We start from the raw sequence: 25,220 nt of genomic DNA on the forward strand, positions 1-25,220 counted from the left end.
AAGGAATTGTAATGGGAGGGATCAATGGCTAAGCATGTGTCCTGAGGCCTGGGGGAGTCTGTTCCATGGACTCTGCTCCAGGGAATGGTGTATCCTGTTTCCCCCTAAGAAAGGATTGTACATGTTGCTCTATGTTAAAGGATGTGAGAGATTCCGGCACCATTATACTGGGGACAGAGGGTCCAGAGAGGGCTCTGGAGAGGGGGAGGGTAGGCTCAGCCTGGACAGGCCTCACCCAGTAAGGTCCAAGGTAGCAAGAGAGGAGTGGGTCTGTGGAGATGGCTGGAGGGAGGGGCCCTGTCTCCTGTTTCCCTGTGAAGGGCAGTCAGGCTGTCCTCCACAGACAGGAGGAGGTTACGAGGAGGGCACTGGGAAGGTGGGCTTCTCAGTAACCCCCCAGGTCAAGGGACAGGAGCCAGGGTTGAGCACAGGTTCAGCTGAGGGAGGAGAAGGGCCCAGCCATCTGCCTAGCAGGGGGACGGCCTCCATCTTTCCATTGTTTGGGGTGAGGGGAGGCAGCCAGACTGCCTCTGTGTTGGGGGGTGCAGGGGTCCAGTATAGGGCCCTGGTGAGAGTGGGATGCTGACTGGCTGCTCCACTCAACACTCCCAGGCCCTCTCCCTGCTCCTGAAGGCTCTAGGTTAACTCAAGTTGCCCAAGTGTGGCCAGGAGCCTGGAACATGCTGCCCAGTGGACCTAGGGGCACTGACTGGACAGGAAGGGGCTGGCATGAAAGATTGATTCTGCTTTCCTGAGCAGGCCTGCCAGACACTGGAGAGGGGGTTATTGGGGCATTTGGGTAGTGCAGTGTGCCCCACTGCTGACCCAGACAGTCCAGCTCTCACTCACTTCCTCATGCCCAAGGAAAGCTGGAGCTGACCTCTGCCCCAGGAAGATGTTTGAAAAGGGGAAAGGAGGGAGAGTCCCCCGACAGTTTCCAGAGGGATGGTCCTAGAGGTTAGTGTAGGGGCCCAGTCTGGCTTCTAGCGTTGGGAGGGATTTCTTTTTCTGAATGAAGCCTCCAGACCCCAGGAATTCTATTCAGCAGGCCCCCATTTGGAGAAGAGACACGCCCCTTGGTTCCCACGAAGCACCATGTTTATTTAATGCTGGAACTGGGGTTCAGCCTCCCCGTTCCCCCTTAGGACACACCCAGACCATGCAGACTCTTAGGACAAATATGGGAGTTACAGACATCTTCCCAGGGAGGGCAAGGGCAGGGGTCCGAGGACTGAAACACAAGGATGTCTGTGGTCCCAGGGGCTGTATTTTGGCTTTCAGCCCAGGCGCCTCCCCGTGCCAGGAATGGGAGTGGGCCTCTTCAGTCAAAGCCAAGCCTCTGCTGTCGGGGAGAGGCGTCTCCTAAGGGCCTGTTCCTCCATAGGCCAGGAGCTCAGAAACCCTTCATGTGACTGCTAGTCGCACTGCCCAGTCCTATAGTGGGCCCAGGAGCCCGCCCCATCTGCCTTACTGTTCCCAGCTGGTTACGGAAGGTCCACAGCCAGGGTGGGGTTCTAGCTCTGCTGTACTAAGCTGTGTGGCCAGGGACGGTCACTTTACCTCTCCAAGACTGTCTCCCCCACCACAGGATGGGGCACTGCGCCCCCCCCCCCCCCCGAACCCAGGCCTCTTAAGGAAGCCCTAGTGCCATGTGAGGCGGGGAAGGGGCCCACCACTCTGCCACTCTCCCATTCACTTCCGAGAATGGTTCTTCCTCAGTCATGGGACCTGAATCCCAAACCCTGCAGGCTCTGTCCCCACCCTCCCACTGATAATTCAGAGATGAGACGTGTCAAGATGGCAGCTTTAATCATCCTGGCCAAGGCCCCTCAGGCTCCCTCCACTGCAGCCCTCCTTGGTCATAAACCCACCATCAACCATGCCTGAACACTTTTCCCAGGTGGCCCCTGCTCTTGGCCACTGACGTGGGAACCTGAGGTCATGTCAGTCTGTGGATCTCTCCTGGGTGTGGATCCAGCAGCCCTGAGCCTGCTCTTGCCATCTCCAGCAGCTCCTGGGGGACATGGCCAGCATCAGCGGGAGGCTGGTTGGGGAAGACAAGTGTTCCCGCCACTGGAGCAGGCATTCCTCCTGGGCCGAGCTTCTTTGTGCTTTGAGACTGATGCAAGAGCGGAGGTGCTGGGGCAGAGGCCCAGCCCAGCCCCTTGAGGCAGGAGAATCACCGAGAAGGCGGTTTCCTCACAGCACAGACAGGAGAACAGACACACGTGGGCACACGCAGGCTCCACATCCTCTGCTGCTGCAGGGGGCATGGCACAGCCCAGTGACCCTCCAAAGCTTCCAGGTAAGGATGCAAAGGAAGGCCTCAAGGAGTGGACCAGGCCCTGGGCCCTGGGCCCCAAACTTCCCAGAAAGAGGAGCCCCAGGCCTGCAGGGGCATCTGAGAGGCTAGAGGGGAGCCCCTCCAAGAGAGGCCATGGCTGACAAGGGACCGGAGCCAACGAGGAGCCTGTGGACTTAGCGCCCCGAGCATGCTTCTGCCAGCTCTGTGGGCTTCTCTGGTCTCCACACGAGGTACAGCTGGACAGACGGGTCTTCAGCTAACGCCCACTCCGGTCTGTGAGGGTCTTGGCACGGCTGCCGCTCCCTCGCGGGGCCACCGGGGTGGTGGCGCTGTTGGCATACGAGTCATAACTGTTGTCCGAACACACAGAGAGCTCATCGGAGACCTCCATGCCATCGCTGATCTCTGTTGGGCCACAGGGAGGGAAGATGTGAGTGCAGGGAGGAGAGGGGGCAAATAAGGAGGGCTGGCAGATGCGGTGGGGAGGCGTGGCCTGCAGCAACTCCTGAGCAGGCACTTGGAGGCTGATGCAACCTCAGGTTTCAGGTGTGGTATTGGTGTGTGAGTCTGGCATTCAAGGCCCTTCTCAGTCTCTGCAAACACTCTGGATGCACCTCAATCTCCTCTCCCCTGGAACTCCACTCTCAAGCCACAGAACTATCTGCACCCTCCTGAGCGTGGCACCCGTGTACTTACTCTCCTTGGGGCTTTGCACATATTGGCCTATCTCCTGGGCACAACCTCCCAACATCACCTCCTTTTCTTAAAATCTGGCTGAATTCTTCTCATTTCTGTTGCTGCCCCCAGGCTGGGAGGGGCCTCCTCCCCTGCCCCTGCTGCTCCCCCTGCTCCATCACCTGCACTGTCGCCATCTCTGGCCCCCTTCAGCTGGAGCACTTCAAGGACACGGATGAGGTCTGGGCATCAGTGCTCCCAGTGCCTGGTGCATTGCTGGACGCACAGCAGAGCCTCAGAAAAGGTCTGCTGAGGGGAGCGAAGCCTGCCCAAGGGGACTCTGGGTGCCTGGGTGGGGCTGATGGTCCCTAGAGAGAACTTCTCAACCAGGAATGGGCAGAGGGTAATACCTGTGGTTGATTCCTCAGGGCCAGCACCCAGAAGGTGCTAAGTGAATGGCCTTTGGCACTGCAGGAGAGGTGAGGGGTGGGGTGCAGAATTTGACAGGCCTAAGTGCTGGCCTCCTGCCTTCTGTTCATTCTGCCTACCCCTTCTGGCTTCTCTGAGTCAAGTACAGCCTGAGGAGCCTGAGGATCCCAGATGCCCTGTTCTGGCTCCTCCTTCCAGGAGCTCCTCAGTGTTGCCGAGAGCTGCGGGACACTAGGGTAGGCCCTCCAACCCATCTCTGGTGCTCAGGAAAGGCTCCCAGGAGGAGGATTTTTGAGTGAGGGTAGGAGGAATAACAGAAATGGTAGAGACCTAACAGAAGCAGAAGATATTAAGAAGAGGTGGCAAGAATACACAGAAGAACTGTACAAAAAAGAGCTTCACGACCCAGATACTCATGATGGTGTGATCACTCACCTAGAGCCAGACATCCTGGAATGTGAAGTCAAGTGGGCCTTAGAAAGCATCCCTATGAACAAAGCTAGTGGAGGTGATGGAATTCCAGTTGAGCTATTTCAAACCCTGAAAGGTGGTGTTGTGAAAGTGCTGCACTCAATATGCCAGCAAATTTGGAAAACTCAGCAGTGGCCACAGGACTGGAAAAGGTCAGTTTTCATTCCAATCCCAAAGAAAGACAATGCCAAAGAATGCTCAAACTACCGCATAATTGCATTCATCTCACACGCTAGTAAAGTAATGTTCAAAATTCTGCAAGCCAGGCTTTAGCAGTACGTGAACCGTGAACTTCCAGATGTTCAAGCTGGTTTTAGAAAAGGCAGAGGAACCAGAGATGAAATTGCCAACATCCGCTGGATCATGGAAAAAGGAAGAGAGTTCCAGAAAAACATCTATTTCTGCTTTATTGACTATGCCAAAGCCTTTGACTGTGTGGATCACAATAAACTGTGGAAAATTCTGAAAGAGATGGGAATACCAGATCACCTGACCTGCCTCTTGAGAAACCTATATGAAGGTCAGGAAGCAACAGTTAGAACTGGACATGGAACAACAGACTGGTTCCAAATAGGAAAAGGAGTACATCAAGGCTGTATATTGTCACCCTGCTTATTTAACTTCTATGCAGAGTATATCATGAGAAACGCTGGGCTGGAAGAATCACAAGCTGGAATCAAGATTGCCGGGAGAAATATCAATAACCTCAGATACGCAGATGACACCACCCTTATGGCAGAAAGTGAAGAGGAACTCAAAAGCCTCTTGATGAAGGTGAAAGAGGAACGTGAAAAAGTTGGCTTAAAGCTCAACATTCAGAAAACTAAGATCATGGCCTCCGGTCCCATCACTTCATGGGAAATAGATGGGGAAACAGTGGAAACAGTGTCAGACTATTTTTTTGGGCTCCAAAATCACTGCAGATGGTGATTGCAGCCATGAAATTAAAAGACGCTTACTCCTTGGAAGGAAAGTTATGACCAACCTAGATAGCATATTAAAAAGCTCAGACATTACTTTGCCAACAAAGGTCCGTCTAGTCAAGGCTATGGTTTTGTCAGTGGTCATGTATGGATGTGAGAGTAGGACTGTGAAGAAGGCTGAGCACCGAAGAATTGATGCTTTTGAACTGTGGTGTTGGAGAAGACTCTTGAGAGTCCCTTGGACTGCAAGGAGATCCAACCAGTCCATTCTGAAGGAGATCAGTCCTGGAATTTCTTTGGAAGGAATGATGCTAAAGCTGAAATTCCAGTACTTTGGCCACCTCATGCGAAGAGCTGACTCATTGGAAAAGACTCTGATGCTGGGAAGGATTGGGGGCAGGAGGAGAAGGGGACGACAGAGGATGAGATGGCTGGATGGCATCACCGACTCAATGGACATGAGTTTGGGTGAACTCTGGGAGTTGGTGATGGACAGGGAGGCCTGGCGTGCTGCGATTCATGGGGTCGCAAAGAGTCAGACGTGACTGAGCGACTGAACTGAACTGAGGAGGAATCAAGTACCCCAAAGGCAAGAATCTGTATATCCTAAGCACCTTGAGCAGTGCCTGCCATGCCTTGAAAGAAGGATAAATAAAGGAGTGACTGAATGAATGGATGTTCACCCAGTTGTTGGAGCCACCCCCCACCCCCCGACCCCTGCCCATCTAAAACCACAACCACCCGCTCTGGGTGCAGGTTCATTCAAGCAGCATTTACCAAGCACCCCTCTGAGCCAGGCATGGCACTAACCCTCACAAGTACTCTGTGAGGGGAATCTAGCCCATTTTACAGATGAGATGTCTGATGCTGAGGTAGGTTAGGTAACATATTCTTGTTCACACAGCTAGGGGCATAAGCTGGGGTTTGAATCCAGGGCCATCTGGCTTGTAATTACCTCTCCCTCACCCATTTCCATGCCCATGATTTCCATCTGAATTATTGCTTTCCTTGCCTTCAGCTTCCCGTTCTAACTCACCACCCTCCACACTTGTTAGGGATTGAATTGTGGGGACTTCCCTGGCAGTCCAGTGGTTAGGTCTCCACGCTTCCACTGCAGGGAGGCATGGGTTCAATCCCTGGTCAGGGAACTAAGATCCCATAAGCTGTGTGGTGTGCCTCCCCCTCCTCAAAAAAAAGAGGTTGAATTGCGTTCCCCTCAAATTCCTATATTCCTACACTCCGCATGTGATCCTCTTTGGAAATAAGGTCACAGCAGATGTAATTAGTTAAGGTGAGGTCGTTAGAGCAGACTGGTGTCCTTGCAAAGAAGAGAGCTTCAAACACAGAGATGCATCCGCGAGGCAAGGGGAGAAGCCAGGACCAGATCTTTCCCTCATAGCCCTGTTGACACCTTGATCATGGACTGACTTAGCATTCTGAACTGTGAGACAATACATCTCTGTTTTTAAGCCACCCAGTGCGTGAGACTTTGCTACAGCCCTACTGTAACAAAGGCAAACCTATCTGTGACCCTCCTCTGCTTCCAAAACAAAGCCCAAGCTCCTGACCACACACTCAGGCCCAAGTGCCTCCCCAGCGCCGCCTTGGGGTGAATCAGCCAGAGGCCCTCCCTTCAAGCCGTGCGGAATGACCTGGAGTTCTTGGTGCCCAGCAAGTAGGCCTTCCTCGCTGCCTCTGAACACATGCTGTTCCTGCCTGGAGTACCCTTCCTTCCTTCTGCTTGCCCAGCCCTCACCTCAAACCCATCACCCAGGCCCCTCCTATCATTCCTCTCCATTTCAACGACATCACTCCGCACAAAGTGGGCCTGAAACCTTCCTCACTGCCCCAGGGAGTGCTGAACCCCTCTCCTCCTTGCATCCCCGTCTGTTATATCTAATTCTCCATGGATTTGTTTGTACAGCTGCTTCCTCCTTCAGTCTGGGAATGTCAACAGGCAGCAAGCAGGGGGGGAAATCAACATTTGTGGGGTTCCTGTATGAACCAGGCATATGGCAGGATGGACTTTCAAAGCAGACTCCTCCCCCAACCCCAGCATGTCACCCTAGCCCACCACCCCTGGGGCTGACACTGAGCCACAGAACCTGGAGCTGATGGCTGCAGGTGGAGCAGGGTGTGTGTGTGTGTAGGTGTATCTGTGCTTCCGTGTCACGGTGACATGAAACCAGGTGGGTATACATATGTCTGTGCCATGTGCCTATCTGTACATGCTGCATGTGACATATATGTACACACACCCGTGTGGACTTGCGGGGTGCAGAGAACAGAGCCCAGAGCCTGTCTCAACCTGTCTGCGGAGTTGCACACCTGAGAAGATGAGCTTCTCCTTCATGATGCTGACGTCCCGGCTGGTCCGGTGCACTGCGGCACTCAGCATGATCTGCTCGGGGTTGTAGCTCCGGATGCCACCCAGGCGCCACCTGCAGAGACGGCCCCGTGGGCATCAGGTCCTTCCCCACCCTTCCTTGGAGCAGGATCATGCCCACTTCCACAGACTCTCTGGAACTGGCCCGAGAGACCAGCAGGAATCTTGTCTGACTGTGTAGATGGGGAATCTGAAGCCCAGAGAAGGGCAGAGCTGGGTCCTGATCAGAGTCCACTGACTCTCAGCCACGGCTCTCCAGCCCTCTTACTTCCAGAATGCTACATCCACTCCCCTTGCCCAGGAGGATGCTTAGGGCTTGGTTAGTTATGTCTCAGGTGCCCCCAATTATACACCTGGCTCTCTTTGGATAGGACAAATTTAGGGGCGCAGGCTTAACAGGCATGACTGATGACCTGCCCTGGGGTACAAACCAATCCTGGGGAGTCCCAGCTAATGTCGCCTATAGCCCCATCATCAGGACCAGGCTGAGTGAAGCCAGTGAGGAACCCCAGAGAGGAAGTGAAGGAAAGGAAGGAGGAGAGGGGAGACAGCGGGGATCTTGTCTTCACGGGGGGATTAAGGCAAGGGTGCTGGAGTGACTTGGGGTGGGGCCTGCTGCTGCTCCATTCTTACAGCCCTGGAAGAGTGGGGTGCATATCCCCTAACAGGAAGGGGCAGGCTGGAGTGTTATCCCTCTAACGGCTGGGACAAGGTGGGGGCAAAATTAATTGAATGGGTTGAGGTGGGGCTGCATGGGGTGTGCAGGGACCAGGTGGAGCCAGGAGAACTCAGTTTCTTTGGTCCAGCCCAGAGCACAGTTTTGGTTGTTACAGTTCCTCTGAATTAGCCCCAAATCCCTGGCCTCTGAACAGAGATTTTTCCTGAAATCTAAGAGAGAAGGACTCACTGGACCCCCACCCCCACTCAGGGAAGCGGGGATCAGCTTGGAAACAAAACCCAACTCCCCTGGGGCCCTAAGCCCTGCTGGAGTGGGTGGACGGAGCCCAGACTCCACGAGAAATCAATTGTTTCCAGATGGGATCAGCGCAGCCGAAATGGACAGACAGATGGACAGGTAGACAGGTGGATGAAGAGAGCAGACAGACACGGGGAAAGCAGGAGGCAGAGGGGCAGGCAGCCTGAGCTCTGGCTGGGCTGGCCGCCCTACACGTGCTTGAGAACAGCAGCAGGGTCTCATTTATCACTGAGTGCCTGGCACCAACCCCCATGCCTGCTGTGTGGTGGGTGCTATAAGAACTATTGAGTGAATGAAAGGAAAAATGAGGCCTACAGGGAAATGATCTCCCCCAGGGTCCTCTCCTCCATCAGGCCTAGCCTGACCCCCAGGAAGACAATCATGTCGCCCTGACGGTATTGCGAGTGGCCCAGCATGCCCACGGAGAACCCTGGGGCTCCGGGCGGAAGACCCGACTCCTTGCCACAGGCCCAGCACAGCACCAGCCAGCACGGGTGGACATCTGCCGACGGAGAGGATGGTGGAAATCCCAGGTAAACGGCCCTTCTCTGGGCTCAGTCCCACAGTCAGGGAGCCCAGGGCTCCTCCTCCTAGAAGCTGGTCAGTGAAGGTGCTTGACCTAGGAGGCACCTGACCAAGGGGGACCTCTCATCTTGAAAATCAACATTAAACCCAGGAGGGAAGTGTCAGGCCCGGGTCTCTGCAGCGAGGTACATCTAGGACAGGAAGCTCAACCACTGGGGTCTCCTCCCAGGGGAGAGCAGGGAAGACGGTGCATATAGGGGAGAGGGGTAGGGTCAGAGTCAGAGACAGAAAGTGAAAGAGGTAAGAGAGAAAGATAAACAGAGCGAGCGATGGAAAAGGCAAACTGGGAGACGGGAGGGCAACAGGTGGGCAGGGAGAGACAGAACTTGGTAGGCTGTGCTCCGGGCGTTGGAAAGGCCTCGCCCAAAGTGCCAGGCTGTGGCGGGAGGCGCGGGGGGGTTTTGCCCAGGCAGAACTCCCTCCACAGAGGGAGACACTTTGGTGCTGAGAGAGGCCAGGTCAGCAACCTGCAAGGAAATGTCTGCGGGAGGAAGAGAGAGCAGGGGGACACACACGAAAATGGGGAGAGAGAGGGAGGGCTGCAGGGCAGTGGAGGGGAGGGAGGAAAGGGAGTAGGCTTCAGGCAGGGCCGGGCCTGGGAGGGGGACCTGGGCCTAGGGCTCTGCGAGAGCCAGGCTTTCAGACGGAAGTGGAGAAGGGGATGGTGAGGAAGAGGGAGAAAGAGGAACAGGAGGAGGAGGACCACACCAGAATTACCTGATCAAGTGATAGCTGTGAGATGCCAAGAGTGCAGCAGAGAGAGGGGAGAGGGGAGAGAGGAGGGACATGCGCCAGATCAGAGCGATATGGGCAGAGAGAGAACGTCAGTCAAGAGTAAAACCCCACCGGGACCAGCCCACTCCCACTGTGACCACCACCCCAGCTGTCGTCCTGAAGGGTGGAGGGGAGCTGGCACGGGAGCTGTGGGAACGCTGGCACGGGAGCTGTGGGAACCCAGGCCCTGGGTGACACGGGGGGAGTGGGGAGACCAGCCCAGAGAGGAACTGAAACTCACCAAAGAGTTTACACAGCAAATCTCCCCACCCAGCCTGGCTCTGGGCTCCCTGCTAGGTGCTCATTCCAGAAGCCACTGGGCTCTGGCTGAGGGGGAAGGGCTGGGGGCCACTGGGAGGCCTCCTTCTCCCCTGAACAGGGCGGTCTGGTCAGGATGTCTCCCAGCCAAGGGCTCAGGAGGATGGGACCCCACCCTCTGGCTGGGGTGGGGACTGGCCTATCTTGGGCAGGGAAGACCACGGAAGGCGGTCGGGGCCTACTCACTTCTGGAGTACGAAGATGCCAACGATGAGGGTGAAGGAGATCAGGTCGGCGGTGACCCACAGGAGACAGTACTCGTCCGGGGGCTGTGGACAGACGGCCCGTGGCCAGCTTCCAGTTATGCTTGGTCCAGACCAGGGCTCCAGACCAAGGGCCCATGGACAAGAGGACCACGTGTCACCCTCAGAAGGGGCAGAGGAGGACCTGGAGGGGCTTGGGATCTTGAGATTATGTTTTGTAGCCCTGGGGTTTGGGGTGTGTGTGTGTGGGTATGTAGGATAAAAGAGAGCCATGCAGTAGTCAGAGTAGAGGTGGTGGTGTGTGCTAAACCTAGAGGATTTATGTGCTTAAGGGAGCTTAACTCGAGAGTCAAAATACGAAAGACAAACAGATAAGTGAGAGGGTGTGACGTGATGAGCAGGTGCACAGGTGAGTGTGGATGGATGTGGCATCATGTGGATGGGAGGGTATGTGTTATTGTAGGCTGTGGAGTGTGGGAGCTTCCCCTCCAGGGGGCCAGAGAGGTGCCTAGGAAGGCAAAGCCTGCAGAGCAGCCAGGCCCCACACCCCCGTGATCTCAGGTGAACTGTGGAGGAGGGGCCGGGACGGGCCAGATGCACTTCCTGCTGTTGGTCAGCTCCTGTGGCCTGAAAATTAGTGTACTCGTAGCTGCTGCTGCCACCATCAGTTATTCCATCTCATTCCGAGCTGAGCCTTTGGAGATTTTCAAGGACAATGGGCGGGTGGATAAAGATAACCACCCAAAACCTAGATGATTCACTGACACTGGCAATGTCTTAGCCATAATGAGACCCTCCATCTGCCTTTCATGACTTCAGGGAAATGGCAGTGGGAGCAGTGGATGGAGACCACGGGCTCCCCAAGACCCCTGGTGACAGAGCTGAGACTAGCACTCGGGCCAGTCTTCAGATGCTCGACCAATTGAAATCTGGTTTCATTGGCTACACTCTCTGAGCAGATTTCAATGTTTCCTATTCTTGCCCTCATGTTGCCCTCTTTTCTCAATTACTTTCCTTCCTTTAAAACAAAATGTAATAATCCTCAAAACCAAAAGAAAACTCAAGTAGTTGTTTATTTCTCTAGGGCTCTTGGTGTTTTTCCCATTTGGCTCAGGCCCAGGTTCCTCCCACCTCCCAGTATCTCCTGACCTTAGATCAGAAGAATCTTCCTCATGTCCCCCAAAGTGTTCCCTCCACCCCTGACACCTTACCAGAGAGAGCCCCAGGTGTGGAGCCAGCTCCCCCCTCCTAGGAGTCACAGGCAGCTCTCGGACCCCCAATAATCCTCCAACTCACCATGATCCAGAGTGGGGAAGGCACCTGGGACAAGGTGTGGGAGTTGTCGGAGGTGACGGACGGGACCCCTGCGCACCACAGCAGGGAGAAGAGCCATGGAGCATTGACCGTGTAGAGGTTCACACTCAGGTTCCAGGACGCATAGTCCCTGTGGGGCAGCGACAGAGGCTGGTCAGCCCTCGGGCCCACGCGGGAAGCCTGTAGAGCTTGGTCCTTCACACCCTCATACCATGTTCACAACTGGTGGAAGGAACCTCTGGTCCCAGAGGGCCAAGCTCACACACAAGCCCAGGTCTGCCTGATGCTCTCCACCTCTGCTCTCCGAGCCCGGAGCCCGCGTGTCTAGCCCTCTGGGTGAGCCTGGCTGGGCAGGGGAGGCACCTGAGCTCCTGGCGGGACACCTGGGTGTAGCGCAGGTTCAGCCGCTGGATGTGGCCTCTCCTCAGGCTGGCGGCCGCCTCCTTGGAGCCTGACATCTGCTGGAAGCCAGGAGCCACCTTTCTCACCAAGGGCCTCTGCGTGTTGGGCAGCCACAGAACCTGCAGGCAGGAGAGAGGCAGCCTCTGATTTCTCTTCTATAAATGGGGAAGGGTGTCTATCCCTCCGGGAGCACCTGGAGGGGTTAAAAGAGGCGGGACCTGGCACACAGTGAAAGCCTACAGGTAATAAGGTGGTCCTCTGGACCATCTCCAGAGGATGTGGTCCTAGCCAAGGCTAGGAACTGCTCCAGCGACACCTCAGGGAGTTTTCCGTCCAGACCCTAGTCAGGACGAGATCGATAACCCCCAAACGTCCTCTACTCTGCACATGGACCCCAGCGTCCACTGTGCCGCCATAGTTGGTATCAGATTCTTTTGATCCCCAAGTATTACACCCCGAGGATGTGGGCAGCAGTTCACGGGAGTACTGTGTTCCCAAGAACCTGGCCCTGCTCCTACCCTTTGTATATTTTAAAGGACCTCTTTGTTTCCTTCTTGTCCCCACGGTGACCCTGTCAGGGAGGTGTGGGGCATGCTACCTTCATTTTACTAATGTAGAAACTTGAGGTCTGGAGAGGAGTTTATAGCTGAAACTAAACTCCAGGCAGGTCTGGTCTCCCTGCGGCCAGAACAGGGCTTCGCGGAGCTCCCAGGGGGCGGAGGGGCTCCCTAGGGGAGGGGCTCCCTAGGGGAGGGGCTCCCTAGGGGAGGGGCTCCCTAGGGGAGGGGCTCCCTAGGGGAGGGGCTCCCTAGGGGAGGGGCTCCCTAGGGGAGGGGCTCCCTAGGGGAGGGGCTCCCTAGGGGAGGGGCTCCCTAGGGGAGGGGCTCCCTAGGGGAGGGGCTCCCTAGGGGAGGGGCTCCCTAGGGGAGGGGCTCCCTAGGGGAGGGGCTCCCTAGGGGAGGGGCTCCCTAGGGGAGGGGCTCCCTAGGGGAGGGGCTCCCTAGGGGAGGGGCTCCCTAGGGGAGGGGGCTAGGTGTACTTTAGGGCCTCACCTGGTGCTGGGGGAAGCCTGAGCTCAGAAGGGCCTCCAGCGTGATGTTGAGGAAGCTACTGCGGTAGGGGTGCTCCCGCGGCGGGTCACGCAGGTTGAGCAGCAGCGTGGCATTGCCCTTGGCCAGCTCCAAGAGCTCCACTAGTCTGCAGATGGACTGGTTTTGGGCCTCCCTGTGGTCGGAGGGTGACAGGGAGCTGGCTGTCCAGAACGGGTCCGTCTATCAGAGATAGGGACACACATGGTGGCCTCACCAGTCCTATGGGGCCTCCACATGCCTTCCTGGCGATGGAACTTGGAGACACCTGAGCTGCCAGTGTCTGCTGGTGTGTGCAAGTCAGGCAAACTGAAGGCTGTGGCCCCGTGGGGACTCTAGATTAACCCAACCTTAACCTCTCTATCCCAGTCTGCTTACCAAAAGAATGATTTGCTTAGAACATTTCCCACACCCCAGTACGTTTCTCCTTTAGTAGCATTTCAGATCAGAGAACCGACTTTGTTTAGAGTTTTACAGTGTTAACAGTTTGAACTATTACTATCATCATCAACTTTTTCTGGTAGGGGAGGCAGAACCAGAACAAGCAGTGACAGCCACGATATCTGGGCTGCAGTGGCATGCGCCAAGGAAGCCGCCAACCAGCCTGGCTGTGAGTCAAGGAAGCTGGGCGTGTGAGGGTCGCCTGGGCGGCGGGCGGCCCCCGGTGCTCTCTGTGGACTCCCGCCCATGCTTTCCACGCCTAGGACTGGGACAGGTGCTGCCAGACCTTCAGGAACCACTGGCCGGCGTTGAGCCTCTGCAGGATGGTCCAGTTGAGCATGGAGGCGGGCCTGCGGGCGAGCTCCGGAAACTCCTCCTCCACGTTGGTGGTGCGCCGCAGGGTGGCGTCGTGCATGAGGAAGGGCACCCCATCCAGGCTGCGGGAGGGTGGGGCCACGGGGTCACTGCCACTGCCGGGTCCCTCACCTGCTCGTCCCACTCTGTCCTGCCCACCCACTTACACCAGCCTACCAAGGGGCTCAGGAAGGCTCTGCCCTTGTTTGGCCTCAGGTTTCCCGACTGCACAGGGAAGTCAGTGGATTGATAGCCGAATCCCTCTGGCTCTGAGGGTCAGACAGGGGTGGGGACGGCTGAGGATGGAGGGCTGGGCCTATTAGCAACCTTGGAAGGCAGATGCTATCTCATTTGATAATGGGGAGACTGAGGCTGGAGACAGAAGTATCTTAACTCAAGGCCTACCAGCCAGTAAGTGGTGGAACCTGGCTTAGAACCCAGTCCACGTGATGCCATATGAGAAGAGGGAAAATGCAGGCTCCTTTGACAAATTCCATCCCACTATCATCCTGGTCTTCCCCACTGCTGGCCATAAGCCCCATAAGGTGCCTGAGTGTGAAACAGTAAAAGGCACCCATGCTCCCCTTCCTCAAGACATTTTTCTACCATCTGCTAGGAAGAGTTGATAAACACACAATTCTATAATGTCTACAATGGGAGTGGTGTCTTCATACTGTGGTACCCTAATTCAATACCCTGCCCCCTCCCCTTCTCAGAGATGATGTCATCAGATTGGTATGGATTCTTCTTACCCTTTATATAAATATTAATACATACTTATTTATCTACATGTAGAAAATGTATCAATCAGTTTTATCTGGTCTTTAAAAATATAACTGACATCACAGTGAATGGATCACTCAGGAACTTGCTGATTTCACTCATCAGAGTGTTTGTGCTCCATCTTGCTGAGCCATACAGATCTCATATTTCCATTAAGTGGATCAGTGGCAGGACTCCAGGTCCCTACCTCCACTCTGCTTGAACCAAGAGAGTCTGTTTTGTTCTCTACATATTTTATATCCTGGAGTATGGCACAAGGGGATTCCCAGGTGGTGCTAGTGGTAAAGCACCTGCCTGTCAACGCAGAAGACATAAGAAACATGGGCTGGGAAGAGCCCCTGGAGGATGGCATGGCAACCCACTCCAGTATTCTTGCCTGGAGAATCCCCACAGACAGAGGAGCCTGGCAGGCTACAGGCCATAAGGCCACAGCGAGTCAGACACAACTGAAGCAACTTAGCGCACACACGCACAGCACATGTTTACTTGCACGAACATGGTGCCTGCCCTGCAGCGGGAAACCCAAGCCTCTGCTCTCCCATCCCCAAGACTCTGGGACCAGAGGTTTCTCCAGAGACCTGGATGTGGATGCACTGAGGAGGGGAAGAGGGGCTGTCCTCCCAATCTGCACACCTACCTGACGGTGACGTCAGCCTGGAGTCCATACAGCTTCTGCTCCAGGGCCTTCCTGAAGGACATCAGCGTGTGCTCTGGGGCCAGCTGAGGGGGAAGGTGGTGGTGAGGGGAAAGCCAGGGGCTAGTAGGCCTGGTTCTAATCCCCCTCCTTCAAGCAGTAGCTGTGGGGCCCTGGGCATCCACACAGCTTCTCTGAAGCTCAGTTTCCTTATCTGTTAAATCATGCCTGTCTCACAGATTTTTTGGGGGGTGGGGGGAGCAAAGAGAGAAACAGGGGTGGTTAGTGTTGATGAATATAAATGTGGAGGTCAGAGGATATTTTTAGTCTTCTGCCTCTTTATAGTCTTGGGCTGAGCTGAATGCCGAGTTTCCTCCTGTTTATACTTGGCGTCTGGGTGGAGATCCCCAAGGGAGAGGAGAGGATAGATAGCATGGCACAGTTTCAGTAGGGTGATCAGTTTCCTCATCTATACAGATATGAAAACACCATCTCTTAGACTGTTATTAAAAGCCCCAAGCATGTTGCCTGATATACAGTAAATGCTTAATAAATGACAGCTGTTACCCTACAGCATATACATCAGAAAACCCTAGTCTTAGTCCTGACTCCGTCCTTAACTAGCTTTGTGGCCTTCGGTGCATCTCTTTATTCTCCTATAGGCCTTGGTTTCCCCATTTGCTCCTTGCGGGTATAAGTACAGTGTTCTCTGAGGGTCCTTCCAGTTGGGGGAGTTGGGGGTTCTGAGTCTCCCTCCCTATTTAGTTTGATGATTATGTCATACCCTTTTCTGCCACTAGGGGTCAGCACCATACCAAGGGTTGTGCTAGGACCAAGCGCAGTGCAGGATGAAAGACTGGGAAGATTTGCGGCAGTGAAGATGGATGGAAAATGCTCCCATGGCTCATCCCTTTCTCACCAAGACATGCTCATTCCCTTCTTTTCTCCCTGTGGCAATGCTTTTCCCATTTCTCAGCACATAACACACTCCCCTCTTCTGGAAAGCAGCCTGGTGTGGCAAAGGCTTTGGAGCTGAGGTGGAACAATTCTCCTTCCCAGTCACTGACCTGGGCCATCACTTCCCCTTCTGGACCTCAGTTTCTTTAGCTGTAAAATGAGTTAATGTTATCAAGCTCATAGATGAGGTAACAGATGTCAGCAGTCTCTGAAAGGTGTGCTTCTTTCTTCCCCTTTCTGCAGGGCAGAGGAGCCTTGGGGGAGGCGCTACCTTGTTTCCCAGTTAAGTGGGCTGCGTAGGAGCCCACAGAGGCACCTGAGGAGAGGTGTAGACTTGGTGGAGGTCCTACTCAATCACTTCCAAATGCCCTGGCGCCAGGCCTCCCACAGATGACCACCGGAGGGGTGCTGGCTGGAGGCAGACTGTGGGTAGACACAAAGAGCATACCAGTGGCTATGGAGACTCGGGGGACAGAGGAAGTGTTTGGGTGGGGCCAAGTCTCTTTTCTGGAGGCTTTTTAAACTCAGGTCTCTCTAGGTTAGGTGCTGACTTCCTGGAGAAAGACGGTTCCCACTGCCTCAGGCCAAAATGCAGATGGGGTGTATTGTCAGAAATGTGCGAGTGTGGGGTGGTCGTCACAGACTCCTGGTGGACCACTGTGCTTAGAGGCTCAACTCTGGAGTCAGTCTGACCAAATATTATAGTATGCACACACGCACACAGGGCCCCCCACAGGAATGACACCCAGATACCATCTCCAAGACAGGGATGAGCACTTGGGCTTACCACACATAGATGTGTGAACCTCCCCCAGGCCGAAGTATACAGGTGTAGACACTGATACTCATGCATTCACAGTGACACAAGAAAGAGTTGTGTCAAGACACCTACACCAGCCCCTTAAGGAGCACCACTAGGATGTAATCAGCCAGATGCACAATGGGAAAATTCTACAGGACAAATGACTCAGTTTCTTCAACAAATAAACATATGGGGGAAAAGGGAAGAAGATTATTATAGACTAAAAGATACTTATGGAGAAGGACACGGCAACCCACTCCAGTATTCTTGCCTGGAGAATCCCATGGACAGAGGAGCCTGATGGACTATAGTCTATAGAGTCACACAACTGAAGCAACTTAGCACAAAAGATACTTAGCTCAGCTGGTAAAGAATCCACCTGCAATGCAGAAAATCCTGGTTTGATTCCTGGGTTAGGAAGATCCCCTGGAGAAAGGAAAGGCTACACACTCCAGTATTCTGACTTGGAGAATTCCATGGACTGTACAGTCCATGGGGTCACAAAGAGTTGGACACGACTGAGCAACCTTCACTTGACTTTCAACTACAAAAACTCAGGTCTCTGAGTTTAGAGACAATAAAGGATATTTTAGAGACAATAAAGGAAAGCTGAGCACTGGTTCAGTATTAGATAGTGTTAAGGAATGATCATGAATTTGGTTAGGTGTAATAGTGGCGTTGTGGTCGTGGTTCCATTTTTAAAGTCTTTATACATTAGAGATACACCCTGAAGTAAGTATGGGTAAAATGATACAGTGTCTAGGATTTGCTTTCAAATATTAAAGTGGGGGAAGGGAGAGGGGAAAGAAAAATCAGGGAAATGGATGAAACAAGAATAGCAAAATATTTGTAAGTGGTGAAGGTGGTATTGGATTCATTATACTATTTGTTCCACTTCTGCTAAAAAAAAAAACCCAAAACCTGCACAGGGCCATCTCGCTCCTTCCCTTTGCCCCCTCCTTCCTGCCTCAGCACCCCCTCTTGTCCTGTGGCCTCCAGAGCAGGTGGGATGATTAATAGGGGCCATGGAAAGAAGAGCAGCTATAAGCTGGGGCCCTGCTTCCTGGAAGGCTGTGCTTCTAATTTACCTTCACAAAAGCCAGCAGCAGGGAGGCTTGGAGGGTATCAGCAGCCCCTAAGACACGCGGGCGGCATGTAGCAAAACTGGACCCCAAATCCAGATCCCTCTGATGGGAAACGAGGGCCTTCCCAGCCGGTTGCCTCCAGGTGCTGGGAGCAAGCCGCACAAGGTGTGATGGGAGGACACCAGGCTCCAACTCAGGGGCACCGGTCTCAGCCTTATCTAGGAAATGGGCACAACAATACCCCCATATGCAGGGGGTGCGGAGAAGGCGATGGCACCCCACTCCAGTACTTTTGCCTGGAAAATCCCATGGACCAAGGAGCCTGGTGGGCTGCAGTCCATGGGGTCGCTAGAGTCGGACACAACTGAGCGACTTCCCTTTCACTTTTCACTTCCATGCACTGGAGAAGGAAATGGCAACCCACTCCAGTGTTCTTGCCTGGAGAATCCCAGGGACGGGGGAGCCTGGTGGGCTGCTGTCTATGGGGTCGCACAGAGTTGGACAGGACTGAAGCGACTTAGCAGCAGCAGCAGCATGCAGGGGGTGTAGGACCTTCAGGGTGATTTGCAGCCCTGTCAGACTCGACATCGCCTTTAAATGCTTCCTTTGTGAGGCTCCCTTAACTACCCTGAAATTCAGTGACAGGGTGGACCTCCCAAAGACCTTCACAACCAAGAAAAAGCTCTCAAGAGCCCTCAAGCGCCCTCTGGTGGTAAGGAGAGGTACTGCCTCTGTTGAGAATCGCATTTCAAGGCTTCCATAGGTTGGGAAACCCAACCTAAGGAAGCAGAAGGGCTTGCCCAAGGAAACAGGAGAGTATAACTCTTACTTTCTGTAAGCCAGACTCATATCTAAGCACATCGCACATGCTAACAGACTCCTGCTCTTCGTGGCCCTATGGTGCAGGCACTCCCATCATCCCGGGGTACTAAATGAGGAAAACAGGTACAGTGAAGATGGAACTGGTCCTGACTCCCACAGCTGCCAAGGTGCCTGGAAGCCTGGCTCTGGAGCATACTCACTCCTTTGAAGGGGAGGGCCTACTATGGGATCACAGGGGTGGCAGAGAAGGAGCAGGTGCTGACTTTCATGCCTTCCTCCCCTGTTTCACCCTGGTGCAAATGTTTTCCTTTAGCAGTGGGCTTGGGGCTGCACCCAGCTCTCCTGCCCACAGGAGGGTTTTCCTGTTGTTTCATCCCGGCCCTGGGAGCCTGCTCCCCTCCCCACAACCAGCATCTCTCTCTCTCCCTCTCTCTTGGGCCTTCCTAACCCACAGCCTCACAGTGTCTTTCCAGGGCTCTCAGGATAAAAGTGAAATCTTTTAAGCAAGCTGCCTTCGGCTCTTCAGGACTTGATCCCACCCAAACTCTCTGGTCTTTACACCAATCCTTTCCATACACCAGCCCCCGCCCCCACCACACACACATCATCACCAAGAAGGGCTAAAAATCATTGCTATTATTATTATACCCATTTCCCTGCCAGCTCCTTCCTACAAGGAGATAGGTTTTTGCCTGTCTCCCTCTGGAATGGCAGCTCTGCCCACCCCTCACCCAGTCTTTAGGGCCCACAAGAGGCACTCACCATGGGGGCCCCGCGGTGGCCGATGAGGGCAGGTTTGGGGCCCAGGTCCTTTTTCTCCATGATGCAGGGAGAGGAGATGGTGAGAGGGGCCAGGTAGAGGGCAAACACCACGGTGAAGAAGGTTCCGAGAATAGCAATCTGGGAGGCTGCAGACACGGGCACAACTGTGAGCCCCAGGCAGCAGGGCAGGGCATGCCAGAGCCCTCTTCCCTCCACCAGTCTGGACCCTGACACTCTGAGAGAGACCCTGCACCAAGAGGACTCCTCATTCTTGCTGCAAAAGTGAACCCGGCCTCTAACTCACACACAGATGCAGAGACACAGAGGAGGACACAGGCAAGGCTGAGGCTGTCACCTCTGTGCAGCCTGCAGGCCACTCTGAACCAGGACTCGCCATGCTACGAGCAAGGGCCCCACCGCATCCCCAGGCTGCCCAGGCACAGTCCAGGTGGGGGCAGGGTAAGCTGGCCTTGGTGCTTAGATCACATGGGTGGGGAACAGGTCCTGCCCAGTCATACTTACAGGATCGCTCTGCGCGGGCAAACTGTCCGGCCACAATCCAGGAGAGTGCTGTGATAGCCACCAGGGCCCCCACGTGCAGGAACGGTGCTGTGCCCTTGGGTACAGGAAGGGGCAAGAGAGACTGTTGGCTCCCAGCCATGCCCAGACCTTCTGGTCACCGGCATCCTTCCGGCCTATCTCTATCCGTGGGGCAGGCAGCTGTCTCTATTTTTCAGAGGACACTGGGAGTCCAGGGACCCTGGGTGCTAGAATTCTCCCTGTCTCTGAGTTGCTCTGTGATGTGGACCCTTACTCCACCTTCTGGACTTTAGTCTGGAGGAATGGGAGTGACCTAAAGGTGTTGTCTTGTTCTGAGGGTCCTGGGGAACCAGCCAGTGGGCCCCCACCCCCACTCACCTGCAGGGAGATGAGGAGCACCTCCCACTCGTCCTCCCACAGCTGGGCCACGGCCGACATGGCCACCACGGTGGCCACCAGGATGGCCACCAGCCCGATCTATAGGGGAAGAGCCACCAGATGGTCAGGGGGCGCCAGAGCCTGGACAGCCCAAGGGTCCCCCGTGTGTGGGGGAGGGAGAGCAGAGGTGGAGAGACAAAGGGAGGGGCCGAGACACGGATGGGGAGAGTGGGGCATGCGAGAGAGGCCGACCTGGCAGGGCAGAGGCAGGTAGATGACAGTGAGAGATGGAGGCAGGAGGAGGCAGGTGGGCGGCCCGGCGAAGAAGGGAACACGGGAGAAACAGGAGGGTGGAGAGAAGACAGGTGGGCTGGGCTGGGGACATGGCCCCAGGGCTCAGGGTGTGGCGAGGGAAGACACTCAGCAAACGGGGCCTCCCGGTGCCCAGCAGGTCCCATTCCAGGCCTTGCCCGCCCTCCCAGCCACCTTTCATCCTGTGTGACAGGTGAAGATATCGAGGCTCCCCTGGAGCTGGGGCGAAGGGTGACTTGCCCAGGTCACAGGGCAGGAGGCTGAGGAGCCGGGTTCTGTGCGGGAGCCTGACAGCCAGTCCACCTTCCCCCCGGCCTTCAGGCGGGAGCAACCAGAGGGGAGGCAGGGGCGGCCCCATGCGCCCTGTCACCAAGGCGCACTCTCAGTCCCAGCCTCTAACGAGTTATGGGAGCTGCCCTCCCAGAGACAGTAAGGAGCGGAGCTCTGATGGAACCCTTGTGGGACAGAAAGCTGTGGGGACAAAGGGATCTGACATGTGTCCTGTAACACAAGATGCTTCCCCACACTAAGCGATGCCTAGCTTCTGGTTATTTAGCCCCCAGGGTCCCTGCCTTGGGCCCTGGATCCACATCTCTGCACCACCAGCCTGGTCTCGTAAAACTCAGTCATGTCTTCACCCTGAAGCCTTCCACAGCCCCCAGCCCCACAAGGCGCCAGCCAGGACCGCCATCTCTGGTCCTCCTGACTCCCTACTGCCTGCTCCCATGGTTCTCTGTGCCAGCAGGGCTCTCGTCCTCTTTCTCTCCCTACAGTGCCTTTTCTGGCAGTGGCAGCAGCATTCCCAGAGCCCTCCAACAACCAAACAGGCTCTAAATTGAGTTTCTGGCTCGTGAGAGCAGCAACGGCAGCTGATCCATCTTCGTTCCCTGCCAGGCCGGGAAGATTCATTCTTGTCTGGGATTAAGGTTTCCTTTGGAGGTTTGTCGTTCTGGCCCATCAGCCTGGAAACAAATGTTCTAATAAGAAGCAGTAATAAGGCTGAAATGGGTAGGAACCCTTATGGACTGTGACAGGCCGGCCCAGAAGACATGGGAATAAGAGATATGAAGGTGCGTGGAGGGCCCAAGTGTGGCCTGGGTCTATGGGAGGCCCCTTCGCTTTTTCCTCATGTTTATCCTTGTGAAAGTCCAGTCAGGATGTTATCGTCTTCATTTTACACATAGGAAAACGGGGCTCAGAGAGCATAAGGGTTTGCTTGGTCATGTAGCTTTGAGGGGGCAGTCAGAAGCAACTCCCACTTTGCCTGTCTTGGAGGTCAGGCTCTTTCTGGGGATCTGCCCTCACAGTGAAGTGGAGGGAGCCCCGGGGAGCATCCTCTCAACCCCCACCCCAACACGCAGGCTCCCTGCCCCCAGCTCCAGGGCACAGCAAGCATCTCTGGAGGGTCACTCCCTGAGCATGTTGTATTATAGTAGTGAACTGCTAGTGGAAATACTTGTGATAAAACTGATTTCCCGGGAACCTAATGCAATGAAAATTTTTATCCTCTCTGAACTCAGCAGTTGTCATAGTGGCAACCATTATGCTCCGCAGCATTACTGCAACGGTCAGCGCCTGTGGGATTTCGCCACACGCACTGTGTCCTGAAGCCACGGAAACAGCGCTGATTCCTAACAACTAGACTGCTGTTCCTCAAGTCTGACTGCAAAGGATACATCCCACCCAGAAAGTGGGGAAAGCCCAGGGGAAGCCTCGGAGAAAGTGGTCTTTGGTTTTCCGTGCCCGAGGCACTGCGGTTCGTGATGACAGCTGGAGGGATGGAGGATAAAGGAGTATGTCTGTTCATTCACTGAGCCCTGCCTGGGTGCTGGGACCCGGGAGGAGTTGGAAACCAGCCTTGCCAGCACGTTGGCCTCTTGGGAAGGTGATGAGAATCTGGGCTCTGTGTGGTTCAAGCCGCAGACGGTTGGCCCAGGGTTCAGGGACCCACTCGTGTCACATTCCTTGGTGACTGTGCCTAATGGGGGTGGTTACCCTCTCAGAGCGTGTTTCCTGAGCTGCAGACGTGGGGAGAGTGAGCACCTGCCTGAAAGGGGTTTGGAAAGATAAATGAGAACATGCAAGTGAAATGCTTAGCACACGGCACCCGACTCCAGTACTCTTGCCTGGAAAATCCCATGGACGGAGGAGCCTGTAGGCTGCAGTCCATGGGGTCGCTAAGAGTCGGACACGACTGAGCGACTTCACTTTCACTTTTCACCTTCATGCATTGGAGAAGGAAACGGCAACCCACTCCAGTGTTCTTGGCTGGAGAATCCCAGGGACGGGGGAGCCTGGTGGGCTGCCGTCTCTGGGGTCGCACAGAGGTGGACACGACTGAAGTGACTTAGCATGGCTGGCAGCAAAATAGTCAGTGCTTACTAAATGTTGTGTTAGTTGCTCGGACGTGTCCTACTCTTTGCAGACAAATGTTAGTAACATAATTTTTTTAAAGTGGGCATGGGTTTCCCTGGTGGCTCAGGGGTAAGGAATCTGCCCGTTAATGTAGGAGATGCAGGAGTCGTGAGTTTGATCCCTGGGTTGGGAAGCTCCCCTGGAGAAGGAAATGGCAACCTACTCCATTATTCTTGGCTTGGAAATCTCATGGACAGAGGAGCCTAGAGGGCTATAGTCCATGGAGTTGCAAAGAGTCGGACACAACTTAGCACCTAAACAACAATGGCAGCATCGAAAAGAATGAAATAATGCCATTTGCAGCGATACAGATGGACCTAGAGGTTGTCAAACTGAGTGGAGTAAGTCAAATTTCATATGATATCACTTATATGTGGGATCTCAAAAAAAATGGTACAAATGAACTTATTTTCAAAATAGAAATAGAGTCACAGATATAGAAAACAAACTTCTGGTTACCAAGGGGGAAAGGGGCGGGAGGAATAAATTGGGAGATTGGGGTTGATATATATATATATACTACATCTAAAATAGGTAACTAATAAGAACCTACTGTGTAGCACAGGGAACTATACTCAGTATTCTGCAGTGACCTATGTGGGAAACTATCGCAAAGTAGACATTTGTCTAACTGAATCACTTGGCTGTACACCTGAAACTAACGGCATTGCAAATCAACTAAAAAGACTACACCGAGGCACCATTTTCACCCACTGGGAATGGCAAAGTCCGGAAATCCCCGAACACTTTATGGGCAAGGGTGGCTTTATAGGCACAATCATGTATTCCTGCTTGTGCGGACTCAGTCGTGTCTGACTCTTTGTGATCCCATGGACTGTAGCTCCTCTGTCCATGAGATTTCTCAGGCAAGAATACTGGAGGGGGTTGCCATTTCCACCTCCAGGGGATCTTCCTGACTCAGGGATCGAACCCACATCTCTTGCATTGCAGGTGGATTCTTTTACTGCTGAATCACCAGGGAAGCCCATGCGTAAACTATACTGAAAAAAAAAAAAAAAAAAAAAACTACCAAAAAAAATGTTAAGATGCAAAATGAGGGTATAATAGGCTACCACTTCTGTTTAAAGAAAAAGGAATGTGTGTGTATGTATGTGCACATACACACATCTGCATGTGCTTAAAATATCTCTGGAAAGATAACGGGGAGATTTACATTTTGTACTTCTTCCGTAATGTTGAACCATGTCAATGTACTAATGGTCAAAAGTTAGTTAAAACACTCCCCCGGCCCCCCGCAAATAAGAATTCCTTAAAATCTTAGACTAAAACTATAGAGTCTTGCAGAGAGGTAGAATTTCCAGCCCCTACTTGACTACTGAGCCCCAGGGAGCTCCTTCCCTCCTGGTGCAGTGGATCCAGCTAAGCATCAGCTGGAACGTGCCTCATGCTGAGATCTCTTGGGAGGGATCAGAGGGGAGAGAAAGGCAGGGCTGGCACCCTGGGAGCTGGCACCGGTGCAGATGAACGGATCTGAGCCCCCTGCCCCCAGGAGAAGACTCCCTGCACTGTGCTGCTGCCCGGGCTGGCTTGAGCCTCCAGATGCCTCTCCGCGGGGATCAAGCAGGTGTGCCCTGGCCTGCCGAGAGCCAGGCATGCCCCAGAGGAGGGGGCCGCGGTGTGCACCAGCCCCACCTGCGGTGCCCGCAGTTGTTGTCCTTTCAAGTGTCAGCTTTGCAGCTGGGAAAAGAAAGTCCCTCACAGAGAAGTCTTCAGAAGTGCAGAGGAGATCTTAGGAAAGAGTGATGAGCAAGAGGAAGGTGGGAGGGGACCAGAGGCGGCTCACTGCTTTTTATCCCTCCAGGACTTTAGTCACCTGGGTCTGACTCCCCAGCTCCAGACCCTGGAGGCACACCTAGATGCCCACAGGCACCTCCCACTCCATGCAGCCCAAGTGGAGCTCACCACATCCTTCTTCCAGTTCTCGTTCTGTATCCTTTTAGCTGGAAGTGAGCCCCTCCCCTCAGAGTCACTCTGGACCCATCTCATGGGCTCATGATTATTCCTGGACATTTTTGCCTCTTCCTGAATGGCCAGCCCATGGAGTCAGGCTCTGGGGAAAGGGAGG

The 25,220-nt window shown here is 54.4% G+C and overlaps 1 protein-coding gene across 4 annotated transcripts in view; it reads right to left on the reverse strand.

The window, feature by feature from the left end:
• Positions 1 to 1,790: 1,790 nt before the first annotated feature.
• Positions 1,791 to 25,220, reverse strand: part of GDPD5 (glycerophosphodiester phosphodiesterase domain containing 5) — a 90,562-nt gene continuing 67,132 nt past the window's right edge. For 3 of the 4 annotated variants that reach the window (XM_086340874.1, XM_086340873.1, XM_086340872.1), the window contains 11 exons: positions 20,408 to 20,506; positions 20,012 to 20,105; positions 19,490 to 19,635; positions 15,065 to 15,147; positions 13,577 to 13,727; positions 12,814 to 13,032; positions 11,723 to 11,880; positions 11,342 to 11,489; positions 10,029 to 10,111; positions 7,132 to 7,244; positions 1,791 to 2,710 (listed from right to left, as the gene is read on the reverse strand). In XM_086340874.1, coding sequence (XP_086197000.1) covers positions 2,562 to 2,710; positions 7,132 to 7,244; positions 10,029 to 10,111; positions 11,342 to 11,489; positions 11,723 to 11,880; positions 12,814 to 13,032; positions 13,577 to 13,727; positions 15,065 to 15,147; positions 19,490 to 19,635; positions 20,012 to 20,105; positions 20,408 to 20,506 — 1,443 coding nt within the window. In that variant the 3' untranslated portion in view covers positions 1,791 to 2,561. The remainder of the gene's footprint in view (positions 2,711 to 7,131; positions 7,245 to 10,028; positions 10,112 to 11,341; positions 11,490 to 11,722; positions 11,881 to 12,813; positions 13,033 to 13,576; positions 13,728 to 15,064; positions 15,148 to 19,489; positions 19,636 to 20,011; positions 20,106 to 20,407; positions 20,507 to 25,220) is intronic. The other variant, XR_015142189.1, reaches the window with a different exon arrangement.

Source organism: Bos grunniens, chromosome 15 (assembly GCF_055505025.1).
Source record: "Bos grunniens cultivar Pamir isolate PY7600 chromosome 15, Bosgru_T2T1.0, whole genome shotgun sequence".
Classification (NCBI taxonomy): Eukaryota; Metazoa; Chordata; class Mammalia; order Artiodactyla; family Bovidae; genus Bos; species Bos grunniens.